Raw genomic sequence first — 12,936 nt, 5'->3', positions numbered from 1 at the left:
TCTGGATCTATCTAGATCCTTAAAAATATCTGTAGTGTTCCTGAGCATACACTTAAGCATGGGAAGGTACTGCATGGAACGATGAGTGGACGAGAGTTTTTTAAATAGGAAGTCATCCTCTAGTAGCTCAGTGTGGAGCGTCAATTCATGAAAACTAACCTCCGTACTTATAAGACCGTGGTAAGCAGTGCTGTCGTCAGGATAGTCTTGATTGCTATAGATTTGAGTCAGTGTTATTCGGTGGATCTGAGTTATATGCATGCAGTCATCTTGTGGTGGTAATGAATGCTGATCATCATCCCGCCATCCCACGTGAAATAGTAGAGTGAGCCCTCTGGTGAATCAGGAGGGTCATGAATTGGTGAGTGTTGAAGTGATGGAGTGTGTATAGCAGGGATCGGAGGAGGGCTAATGTAGAGTGGACTAGTAGCTTTGTCTTCGTTCCTCGACTTTGTTGGGACATAGGGAAATCTTTTGGATCTTCAAAATTAAGTTGCCTTTTTGCAGGCTGTCCCCTGAATGAGGGGGTCTGATGAGGATTCTTCCTGGATCTGGGTGAACCATTAATTTTTATTTGCACAGAAACCAGCTGTTGAATAACCTCTTAAGCACTGGTTGCACAGTCTCTGGAAAATGTAGTGCAGCTGTTAATTTTTTTCGTCTCCGACACTGGTTTAGTCCAGAATATTTTGAGGGCAGAGGGCCAGAGTGGCATGGTGTTTTGTCTCCGAAGACTTCAGGGATGAAAGTCTGGTAGAGTCTGACTTGAAGTGTTTCGGTAGCCGAAAGTTGGGTTGATTTCGAGGTGGAGGGAGCTAGATCGATGACTTCAGGTCTAGGCTACTCCTTCTAAGCCAACTCTGGATGTTCTGTAAGCAGCCAGTCTGTGCCAACCATGGCCCATTGGCAGTTGTGGCCCAACAACGATCCTTTGGGGCTCAGCTGGTACTGACTGTGGTCAGAGTGGAGGCTTAGGTAGCAAAGCACTCACAGTTTGGTGCCTTGAAGTGATGGTATCATATTCTGCATCCAACTCTGAGCAGTGGTCTGAAGATAGGTTACTCTCATCAGCTGCCGATAAATGTGCCTCGCATTTTAAGTTCCTGTGAACCAAAAACGTCCGGTGTCTCTTCTATGCTAAATCGAGACATCTGAAGTCTTCTAGCCAACTGATCACACAGAGCCTTTTGGATTGAAACAACCTGCAGGCATTGCAGGTTTCCCTATGAAGATCTGCACACAAGAACAAATTAAACACCTTGTATAAATCCATGCGTGGGAGCTTTGTGGGACACAAAGGACAAAATCGAAAGGGTGTCCGTTCAATCCCCACCTGGACGTTTGTTGTACCGAACGTCAATGAGAAATTCTTCCCGAAGGCCCAGAGGAGCATGACCGAATCGAGTCCCACGGACGAATTTGAAGTTGATATTATGTAAATAGTATGAAGATAGTGATTGAATCTTAATCAAAAACAGTACCAACAGTGCTAGAAAGTACCCCGATGTTGGTGTTGAACTGAAGCAGAAGAGCACACAACCAACTCCGACGGCAGAAAAAAACAAGCAAACAGTGGAGTCTAAGACCATACGCATTGCAAGCACGAGGAGGAGTCCCTGCATCTCATTCATGACTTGAAAGACTTCTTCGAAGAAAAACAAATTGTACACATCAGAGCCCAACACTAGATGGTGGACTTATACTAAGCATGTGCATTACAGCCCCACATTCTATATATATGGACAGTCTTAACGTATGCTTAACCTATTTCTTTGACTTCAACTACTACAATTGGTTATTCATGGGCCAAAGGGAATCTAAGCTCCATGTTCTACAAAAAAATCTAAATTGCAGCTTTCAGACTCATAGATGACTGAGATGCAATGAAAATATCACAACATTTGTTATGTATACTAGCTAAGTGCTTCACAGACAAAATACGTCACTCGGCAAGACATCCACACAATAAAACAATAAAGGTAGCTGATAGAAAGATCCCACTCTACAAACACCAGCAACTAGAAACACCATCTTAATGCTATTAGCTATGTGCAGGTACCATCTAAAGCGCTCTGCCAGATACTTTTGCCCTACATGCCCCCCAACTCAAGATCTCTCTTTCACGTACACCACAAACATGACTGGCCACGTATCATCTAGCAAACAACTTAGTATACTCCTCTTTATACATGCCCTAAATCAACCATTAGCCATCACTTACCATCCACTTCAAATTCATTTGAACTGATTCATGTACAATCTCCCTATATGCCAAATCTGCCTATGCATAGCATTGTCATAACTGTTATGCAAGATTTTAATCTCCTGTGTTGAAAAATAGGAACCAGAATAAATAAAAAAAATAATATAAACAATGCAGTTGTGCCCAAGAAATCTAAATAGAAATAGGATATGCTGCAAATGAACAAAAATTAGGAAGATTTATACTGACCGTCACATGAGGGACAGCAATCCCCCGGCACTGGAACAGGGTGGGAGCAGGGTACGCTGCAGGTCACATTTTCACACAACACACAACCTGCCTGCAAATCAGATTTCAATGGAGAGTTTTGTTTGTCTCTGCTCTTCAAGTTGATACATCATAATCTGAGAAACAAACTATGTAGTAAATACAATACATCATAATCTGAGAAACAAACTATGTAGTAAATACAATATCCGAACTAAAACGGCATGTAGGACATTTCTGTATAAAAGCACAACCTACGGTGGCCATAAAAGTCTTAGCTAAGCTTTATTAATGTTTAACTTTCCACAATGAAGACAATATGGGTCTCATTTTGAGTAACGTGCATTTAAATTGTCCGCTGTTTCCATTCGAATATGCTCTCACAGAAAAAGAAACAGCAAGCCTGCAGGTCCACCATGACTAGTTGGGTGTGCGTTCTGAATATGGAAGCAGGAATATCCAGTAACCAAAATATAATGACCAGGATATCAAAACCCAAAATATAGCTAGGTATGCATGAATTTTCTATACCAAACTCCATAGATATGTGCCTTGCTGATATATATATATATATATATATATATATATATACATATATATATATATATATATATATATATATATATATATATATATATATATACATATATATATATATATATATATATATATATATATATATATACATATATATATATATATACATATATATATATATATTCAAAGTACGCAGGTGTGGAGTTATATATATATATATATATATATATATACATATATATATATATATATATATATATATACATATATATATATATATTCAAAGTACGCAGATGTGGAGTTAAGAACAGCAAATCTGCACATCGTTCTGTTTAGTTACCGCCCCAATATTTTGGGTTTTGATATTTTGGTCACTCTATAGTTAAACTTCAACATTCTAAGCTACAATCGACTAGCCTTGTTGTCACTATTTTATTCATGAAGACAGACGCCCCCAAAGTAGAGGTTCATCCTTAGGGACATCATAACCAATTTTCTCCTTGTGCTCTGTGTGTGTGGAGAGGGGGGACATTTAAGATCTATTGCTTTTCAGGAAGATCATCATGGTATGGATGTTGGTCCCTAAATTGGGCAATCCCTCTGATGATATTTCTTCTAGTTACAGATCTGACACAAATCGATTTCCGAGCAGCGGAGCTGACTGAACCCCCAACACTGGAAATCACTTTTTATCCACACTCTCAAAATTAATGTGGAGAATAGAGACAAGGGTTGGCAGAACATCTACCCATTTTTGGTGGTTTTCACTCTACAGCCCTCATCTTACTGACCTCATTGAAATCTGATGAATTAGTTTGAAATCCGGTATCTTTGTTTGAAAATATTTAAGTTACCCATTCTCTTATGTGACACATACAACACAGAAAAGTAATTTAAGTATCATAGCTCAGTTTTAGAAAAGTAAATATTGATGCAGTAATGACCCACCTACCTGGCAGGTACAGTGTAAACATTCAGACTCTGTCCAATGGCTCCCAACTGCGTGCAGTGCCCCTCGATGCAAACATGATGTGGGAGGAGGTGCTGAGGAGTACGGTTGTGTTCCAGGACTCAAAGGATTGAGTGGTGAGGCAAAGGGAGGGTGAAGAAAGGCTGGTGGTGATGAATCCCCACTCAGTGCAATATGAGAGATTTTGGAGGCCTTCTGTGCTAGTGGTGGATACACTGTTTTACTAAGTGATGCCAAGTAAGTCCTAGTTGTGGATGCGGTAGGTGAGCTTGTGGTTGTGAAAGGTGCCACAGTAGAAAAGGTTGTAGGCACTGCCATTGAGGATGTGGCAGTGAATGGTGCTGCCTGAATGTGGGCTATATATTTGGTTGTTGAGGCTGTGTATATGAGAGGTGTCAAGAGTGTGTCAGTGTGAGTCATGCTGTGCACATTGTTGACAGATGTCAATGGAGATTTGGTTGTATGTGCGGGAGATGAAAGCTCTGTGGAGTCATTTATCATTGCAGACTGGGTTGTGGCTGTTGATGGTAAAGGTGTTGGAGGTAAGACAGTGGTGGGAAGAGGTAGAATTATAGACTTTTTTGAAGGTGTGTCTGGTGCAGATATGGATGTAAAGGTAGTAGAGAGGAATGAATATAAGGTAGACTTATTTATCTGCGTGCTTTGTGAGTGTGTCGTAGCAAATTGGTCCACTGGCAAGCTGGTCTTAGATGCCGTTGGTGTTGGGGTGCTGATTGCATCTATTTGCAGAAAGGGCATGGAGGTAGGTGGAACTGATGAGGTTAGAGGGGAATAGTGAGGTGGGGATGATGGTAATGATGCTACCTGGGGTGGTTGCATAGTTTCAGGAGAGGGGTAGAAGTAATGGGAAGGATGCGAACTTGGTCTTGTTTGGGGTAGAGTCATCAATGCTTGTGAGTAACGAGGCACCAATGTCGTGGGCAAGGTATCCTTTGGTGAACTGAAAATGGGAGGTAGTGTTGCCCCCAAATCAAACAACTCTAGAAAGAAATGAGAATTACCTTGTTACTAATGTCACAATCATTAGGGCTATAGTAATGTGCTAATTTTCACTCTCATCACACCTTTGTTTGTGAGGCACCCCTCTAAAATCAGGCAGACATTCCAAGTCTAACTTTAAATAATAAAAGGTGTTGATGAAGAATAAGTCCTGAAAGTACGTTTTATTCTCCATCATACATGAGTCTTTCAACTTTGGTTCAGTAAAGACACTTTCTTCCGCCTTCTGTCTACGGAAAGAAGTCTGCTTTTACCCTGGACTGCTAAGTATGCACTGGAGCCAGACAGCCCAACTGTCTAACACCCCATCTCTGTCTTCCTTTGATTTAAAAGAATATTAAACTCTTTAAAAACCTACTACCTCTTAAATCCCAAGCACTGACACTTTATATAGAATTCAAATATCTTGTCTCTGCTTTCAACCTCTACTTTTGATAACCGTTTATTTATTTATACCGTTGGCCTTCTGATCTCTATGCGGCTTCCCACTAGTGAAAAAAACGATCAGAAGAGGGTGACCTCAAGCGGGGCATTATAGGCTTATATTCACATTCAAAAGGGTAATCATGCCTGGTCAACACCCAAAAGAAATCAGGCAAAGTTTCTGCATCTATCCTCTAGATGGCAGAATAATGCACAGCATGTGAATCCAGAATAAGTTCACACTACAAACAGCAAATATGAATACGATTTTGAAATGTATGAAACTGCGATGGTCACCTGCCTTAGAATTTTGGCACAGTTTTATTGACTTTAGTAAAGCATTGCAAATGTATATATTTTAGGCTACAATCCTGAATAGGGTATAGTGCCGCAACTTGTCATTGGCAACCACAGCAAATGTACAGGGCATAGTTTTGCATGGTAATTAAAGCAAAACTATATTGTCCTACTGAATCCAGTAAAAGACGACACTTGTTACTGTATTGCATTAGATAGGGTGGACGTAACACTAGCTGCTGGGCATGGTTGAAATAGGTAGGGCCAGATTTACTAAGGTTTTGCATCTGGTTTGCGTTACTTTTACAATGCACACCTGACACATAATCCCTTTACAAACCAGTGCAAATTGGTATTTGCATTGATTTGTAAGGAAAAGTAAAACAAACCAGCGAGAAGCACAGCTTTGAGATTTTCTGTATCAAGGGTGCATACCGGTGTAACCACCCATGGCTTTTGATGCAAAGCCCTATCTACTAAAAACAGTAGACAGGGTTTTGCACCAAAAATTAACCCCACTAGAAAGCAGGTGCTAAAAAGGAAAAATGCTTCTATTTCTCCTAACTTTTCCCACTCTGCATGTGTGCTGCACAATACAGCACACATACAAATTAGGAAAGGTTTTAAAGTTTGAAAGTTATTCTAAGCATAGTATTTTGGTACCCTTCCTGTACAAAACCTATGCTAGACTCACACAGACACCTTTGCACTATGGTCAAAGGTGTGTGTGTGTGTGGCACTTGGCATCATGATTCTGCAGCAGCGCTGGCGAAAGACCAAGAAAGTGACACATTTCTGTACATGAGGGTCATATTTACAAGCACTTTGCGACACTGGAGAGTCACTTTTTGTGATGCTCTAGCGGCACAAATGGCAGAATCATATCTATGAGTCCAAGCAAAGCCACTATTTGTGACTTTTAATGGCCTCATAGATATGGAGTACGGCAAGTACCGCAAATCACTGCATTGCCTTACTGTGTGCTCGTAAGGCATTCCATGGGTGTTGCGGTGCGTGTTCCCATGCAAACCCCATGGATTTGGATGCTGCCCCAGATTTACAAAAGCATGTAAACCTGGGGATGCGCCATAATGTCTCATGAGGTGAGGCATAACGAGGATCTTTATCTTTATTACTCCTTGTTTTCTCCTCTTTCTAGATGTGCTGCAGCACACCTAGAAAAGGAAAACATCTCTTAGGAGTGTTTCTGTGCAGGGAGGTGGCCCTTACTGTACAAAAACAATCCTACAGGCGCTCTAGGGTGCCACAACGGTGCCAGTGCAGGGGAAAAGGAGAAGATTGCACCATATTGCATAAATACGGTGCATCCCTGCCCTTTCACTTGGCAGTGGGCCAGCAAAGCAAGATGACCTGCTGCACTGCCCTATGAAAAATCCCCATAAATGAGGGCCATGGTGGTTTGTTGCTCTCGCCTTGTCACGCAAAGCAGAGCAGCTACTGTGGGAGCTGCACTTTGTTGTGTGACAGGTTTGTAAATCTGGGCCATAGTGGGCATGTTTGTCTGTCACCATCTTTGCCTCCCCTCACTGGCTCTGTACTGCTCTCCTTCCACATCCTGGAATGCAAAGTTAATGTTTCAGTCAGATGATGGATAGCTGACAAAGGGTCACACTGGTGGAACAGGGTGCAGCTTGGTGGCTGCCTGCACTACTTTCCCACAAGGAGTCGAGCAATCACCAAGTTCCGCAGTATTTGCTTGCCCACCCAACATGCATGCCTTGCTATTAAATGGACTTTCTGAACTGAGTGCTTTTGACCATTCCTGGTACAAACAAAAGATTTTGCATTCCCTAATTCTCAAAAATAGAAACCGTTCTCAGGACAGAGGAGCCCTGGTGCTCACAAAACCTTCTTTATTGGCTTCTAAAAAAACCTTAATGCTGACCAATGAATTGGTGCCAAGGATTGCGGTTATCTTCAAGCAGACATTCAGGTAGATTCATGAACGAAAAATCGGCTTGCAAAGGGCCAGATTCTCAGAATCTGGCCCTTTGCGAGCGCAATTTTTGCATTTTGGATTCATCATCCCAAATGCAAAAATCGCTATTTGCTAAATCGCATATTTGCGAGGAATTTCATTTAAGGAATCTCTATTCAAGATTCCTTAAATGCAATTCATGAAACTTTTAAAATATGCGAATTTGCAATTTCCGGCCGCTATTTACCACGAAGTCTGACTTCGTGGTAAATAGCGAAAACTTAGAAAAATGCACTTTAGTGCATTTTTCTAAGTGGTATGTTACACACACACATGTCCTTTGGACATGTGTGTGTGCAACATCAGGCTACATTTCCATTTCAGGGGTGCTACAGGGTGTCCTTTGGACACCCCTGGCACCCTTGAAATCGCATCCTTATTTGCGATTAGCAAATTGCTAATCGCAAATAAGGAATAACTCCCCATTCATTCCTATGGGCCTGTAGGCAATTTGCTAATCGCAAATAAGGATGATGTAGGAATCGCAATATTTTTTGCTATTCCTACATCAATCCCGTTTTGCAAGTCCTTAATAGCGATTCCTTAATAATCGCTATTAAGGACTCGCAAAACGGGACAATGATGAATCTGGCTGATTGACTGTTACCAAGGTTTGCGTGTGATGTCTTTGTTATACAGTGATTTCTGAAAAAGCCTGTCATCCTGTCACATAATCACAATCATTGCTTACCTAACACAGCCTATTTAGCAAAGCCAATTCCGGTTATTTAACCCAACAAGTTACTCCCCCGCCCACACACACACACATATTAATCTCAATTGGCCGAATGAGTATTTCGAGGTCCATTATGTGAGCACTAGTGAGCTGTACAACTTCATTATTAGTGCCTTGAGTAAAAGTAGATGATAAGCGCTATATAAACATTCAGTTATTATTCTTGCTGTAATAGTATATTATTAATTAGCAGAAGTTGTAACAGTACGAGTACTAGCATTAGTAATGCTATTGTTGTCATTGCTGCTATTAATGCTGTTAAAACAGTGGTAAATGTTTCAATATTACTCTTATTACTCCTTTTTAAATCGCTTAAATCATTAATATTGCCAATGATGTACTACTTTTAGTGGTAGAATTAGTAATATGAGTGTTAATATCTGTTTTGGTTATTGTTTTTGCATGTTCACAAACACAATACCTATAAGGAGGCAGAAAGAGGAGAATGCGGGTACGCGGTAGCAACCAGGCAGGATGCATGGAAAGAGCTGGTAGTCAAACCGCAGATCCTAGGCGTCTACAACCATGAAGGTGGCAGGTACTCACATACCTTCACAGGAGTGCCCATCTGGTGCCAGCTGGTATCCCTGGTGGCAGGAGCAGAAGTAGCTCCCGAAGGTGTTTGTGCACAGATGCCGGCACGGAGCTGGTGTGTGATGGAAAGACAAGGAGCATTCGTCCACATCTGGGGAAGAGGAAGATCCAGCAGTGTTTAGGGTTAGTTTTTATATCCCAGAAAAGTGAAACAGACAAAGAGCCCCTTTCGTCTGGCATTTCCAACCTGGTTGGGCTATGATAGTTTCCACAGAAACATCTGCTAGTCTTAACAGCTCTGAAACACCCTTATTTGATAAGATAGCGAAAAAATAATATTATGGAGGTGTAACCAGAAGGAACATGGTTGGAGCAAGGATTTTATTATCACAAAAAACGTCATAGTGAGTACCCTCTCCTCATGTAAAAAATAATTCTTGTAAGCCTAGGTAGAACTTGTAAACACAATAGAAGAACAGAGATAATTTAAATATAACTGCTGACCTAGAATTATAACATACCTACCGCATTAAAAACGCAAATGGTTTCAGGCAAGGGCGGTAGAGTGGGGTGTCAGAGCTCAGCACCACTCAACAATCAACCAATGGACACAATAACTTCAATGTCCAGCTTATCTTTCAAAAATACGAAAGCACTTTTATTAATATAGCAGTACCATATACTACACAATCCAAAAGTAACAATGAACCAACTAGCTGCATATCTCCAAAAGGTGTGCATTGATTATTTGGAAAACAAAGCAAAGACTTCCGATGTACGAATCTTAGGGTGGACTGTGGTGCTCACTAAATCTAAGATTACACACTGTTTCCCAAAATATTATAAGTGGGACCCACAATATGTTTTAAGTAGTAAAATGGTTGAAACACACATGTTCAAGCTGTAGGCAAGAAATTACTCGAAGAATCCATCTTCAGATTAAGCTAGGTTGTCCACTGGCATTTTATTCTTCCATAGGCCGTCCAAAAAGTGGTACAAGCAATACGGTAATCTGCCATGTGAATGAATGAACAGCCAGCATCTCAAAATGGGCTTTTTTCAAGATTGACAGAAAATATCTGTTCTCATAAAAATAAAGTGGTCGTCATGCAAAAGTGCCAGTAGTGATGGTTCTAGCTATTTTTGGGTGTCAAATTAATCCATCTAGAAATTTAAATACAGTTTAAATGAGAAAAAAAATGAAAACAAAAAAGGTGATATCAATGAGGGATCTTTTCTGACCTCCTCAAAAATGGATGATCTCTCTAAATGAGAGGGGGAAGTATAGATGCTACCCGACCAGCGCCAGGGACCCTGGCCCACCGACCATCCACCGCTACAACACAGCTGCCCTCCTTGCACTCAACCCCGGAAGGAGCAACAACTGCCAGAAGTCCAAGCCGATCACTACCCATGGCCAGTTTTCCTGCCATCACTGCTGCCAGGAGTTCGCCTCCGACCCTACCCCCGCAGACACCACCCCCACAACGAACGCCAACACCTCTGGAACCCTACACTGCATCCTCCTCAACATATGCTCCCTGCACGGACATGCCGTGGAGATCTCAGACCTTCTTGACACCCTATCCCAAGACATCACCTTCTTCACAGAAACCTGGACCAATGCCTCCTCCTCCCCCAACAGCGCCACCGCCATCTCCAATGAATACAAGATCCAGAGGAAGAACCACCCCAACCACCCAGTAGTAGGACTCGCCATCGCGCACAAGAGCTCCCTCTGACTCTCCACCTCCACCATGAGCAACTCCTCTCCCACCACCGAACACCTCCACTTACATGTCTAGACCAGCCTGAGAACTGCCCTTCATGGCACCCTCATCTACAGACTCCCTGACCCCATGGTCCATTCGCCACGACCGTCGCCGGCCTCATCAAACTCAGGAAGGCCACCTGGTTCACCGCCAACCTCCAAGACTCCAGATGCACCTGCAGCCGCCTCGAGAAGAACTGGATAAACAGCAAAACAACGGAAGACCGCACCACCTACAAAAACGCCATGACGGAATACCACCAATGCATCAGATCCACCAAAAGGACCTTCATGCAAAACTAGATCCTCGCCAACTCCAGTAACTCCAAGGAACTCTTCAGCATCAACCAGGAATTCAACAAGCCCTCCAGCGAAACAAAGGCGATCACCCCCTTCCAGGACCTCTGCAACAAGCTTGGCTCCTACTTCCATCTGAAAATCAAGAGCCTTTACGACAACTTCAACAATCAGACGCTCAACTCCGAATCCACTACCCTCTCCAGCAACCCCAGCCAGTCCACCATCTCCTCCTGGACCCCAGTCACCACTGAAGACACCATCTCAGCCATAAAAAGGCATCCTCTCAGGGGCCCCCACGGACCTCTGCCCATCACCAATGTTTCACAGAGTCATCACCGCTATCGCCCCAGAACTACGACGCACCAACAATGCCACCTTCAAGACCGACATCTTTCCGGACGACCGGAAATGCATAGAAGTCAGACCTCTGCTTAAGAAGCCCTCAGCTCACCCAACGGAACTTAAGAACTACTGGTCCCATTCGTGGCCAAAGTCACAGAGAAGACCATCAACGCATGACTACCCAAATTCACAGAAGAAAACTCCATCCTCGACCTCCCCCAATTTGGATTCCACAGCAACTACAGCACCGAGACCGCCCTACTTGCCGCCCCAGATGACATCCGCACCCTCCTTGGCCAAGGACACACAGCGGCCCTGATCCTGCTCGACCTCGTAGCAGCTTTCAACACTGTCTCCCACCGCACACTCACTGCCAGACTCCACGCCACTGGCAACAAGGAACAGCCCTCGACTGGATACGCTCATTCCTCACCGGAAAAGCCCAAAGAATTAGACTACATCCCTTCCTCTCCGAACCCACGGAAATCAACTGCGGAGTACCCCACGGATCATCGCTCAGCCCCACACTCTTCAATATCTACATGGCCTCCCTCACTGCCATCGTCAGACAGCACAGACTCAGCATGGTATCCTACGCCAACGACACCCAACTCATCATCTACCTCACCAAGGACCCCACCACCACAGACTCAACTTTCAGGAAGCAATGGAGGACATTGCTACCTGTATGAGCAGAAGCTGCCTAAACTCAACTCGGAGAAGACAGAAGTCCTCGTCTTCTGACCCTCCCCCTCAGCATGGGAAAACAACTGGTGGCCCACCGCCCTCTGCAGTTCTCCCACCCCCACTGACTAAGCTGGAAACTTAGCATCATTCTCAATTCCTCCCTCTGCATGACCCGTCAGGTCAACACCTCTAGCTGCTTTAACACCCTACTCATCCTCCGAAAGACCTTCAAATGGATCCCTCCTGAATCAAGAAAGACAGTCACACACGCACTCATAACTAGCAGACTTGACTATGGCAAGGCCCTCTACACTGGGCTGAACAAGTCTCTATTCCGCAAGCTGCAGACCACACAGAACACCACTGCCAGACTCATAATCGGCATCCCTCGACACAAACATGTCACCCAACACCTGGAAAATTCCACGGCCTCATCGTCGAGAAGAGAGTTATTCTCAAGATACTTACCCACGCCTCCAAATGTCTCCACAACACCAGACCCCAATACCTCAATGAAAGAATCTCCTTCCACCTACCCAAAAAAAAACCTCCGATCAACCGACCTCGCTGAAACCCCTCACATCCGCAGAGCCAGAACAGGCAGAAGAGTCTTCTCTTACGTCACAGCCAAGACCTGGAACAAGCTCCCGATCAACATCAGACGCGCCCTCTCCCTGAACATCGTCAAGAAGACACTGAAGACCTGGCTCTTCAACTAAACAGAGCTGCTACCCCACCCCCCAGTGCCTCATGCATGAGCAGTGCGCCTACAATTCCCCTGATTGATTGATATCCAGTACATAGACTGTTGTGGTTGTATGTGAATGAGTAGACTGTAGAATATGTGGCC

General features: G+C 43.4%; 1 protein-coding gene across 1 annotated transcript in view; it reads right to left on the bottom strand.

Moving 5' to 3' along the window:
• Positions 1 to 12,936, bottom strand: part of VWCE (von Willebrand factor C and EGF domains) — a 584,388-nt gene that overhangs the window by 108,981 nt on the left and 462,471 nt on the right. Inside the window, exons 11-13 of the mRNA XM_078681086.1 lie at positions 9,003 to 9,137; positions 3,960 to 4,978; positions 2,453 to 2,543 (exon numbers count right to left, since the gene is read on the bottom strand). Coding sequence (XP_078537212.1) covers positions 2,453 to 2,543; positions 3,960 to 4,978; positions 9,003 to 9,137 — 1,245 coding nt within the window. The remainder of the gene's footprint in view (positions 1 to 2,452; positions 2,544 to 3,959; positions 4,979 to 9,002; positions 9,138 to 12,936) is intronic.

This window comes from Lissotriton helveticus, chromosome 3_1, assembly GCF_964261635.1.
Source record: "Lissotriton helveticus chromosome 3_1, aLisHel1.1, whole genome shotgun sequence".
Classification (NCBI taxonomy): domain Eukaryota; kingdom Metazoa; phylum Chordata; class Amphibia; order Caudata; family Salamandridae; genus Lissotriton; species Lissotriton helveticus.
Note: the sequence above shows the minus strand (reverse complement) of the source record. Positions and strands in the feature narration are given on the sequence as shown.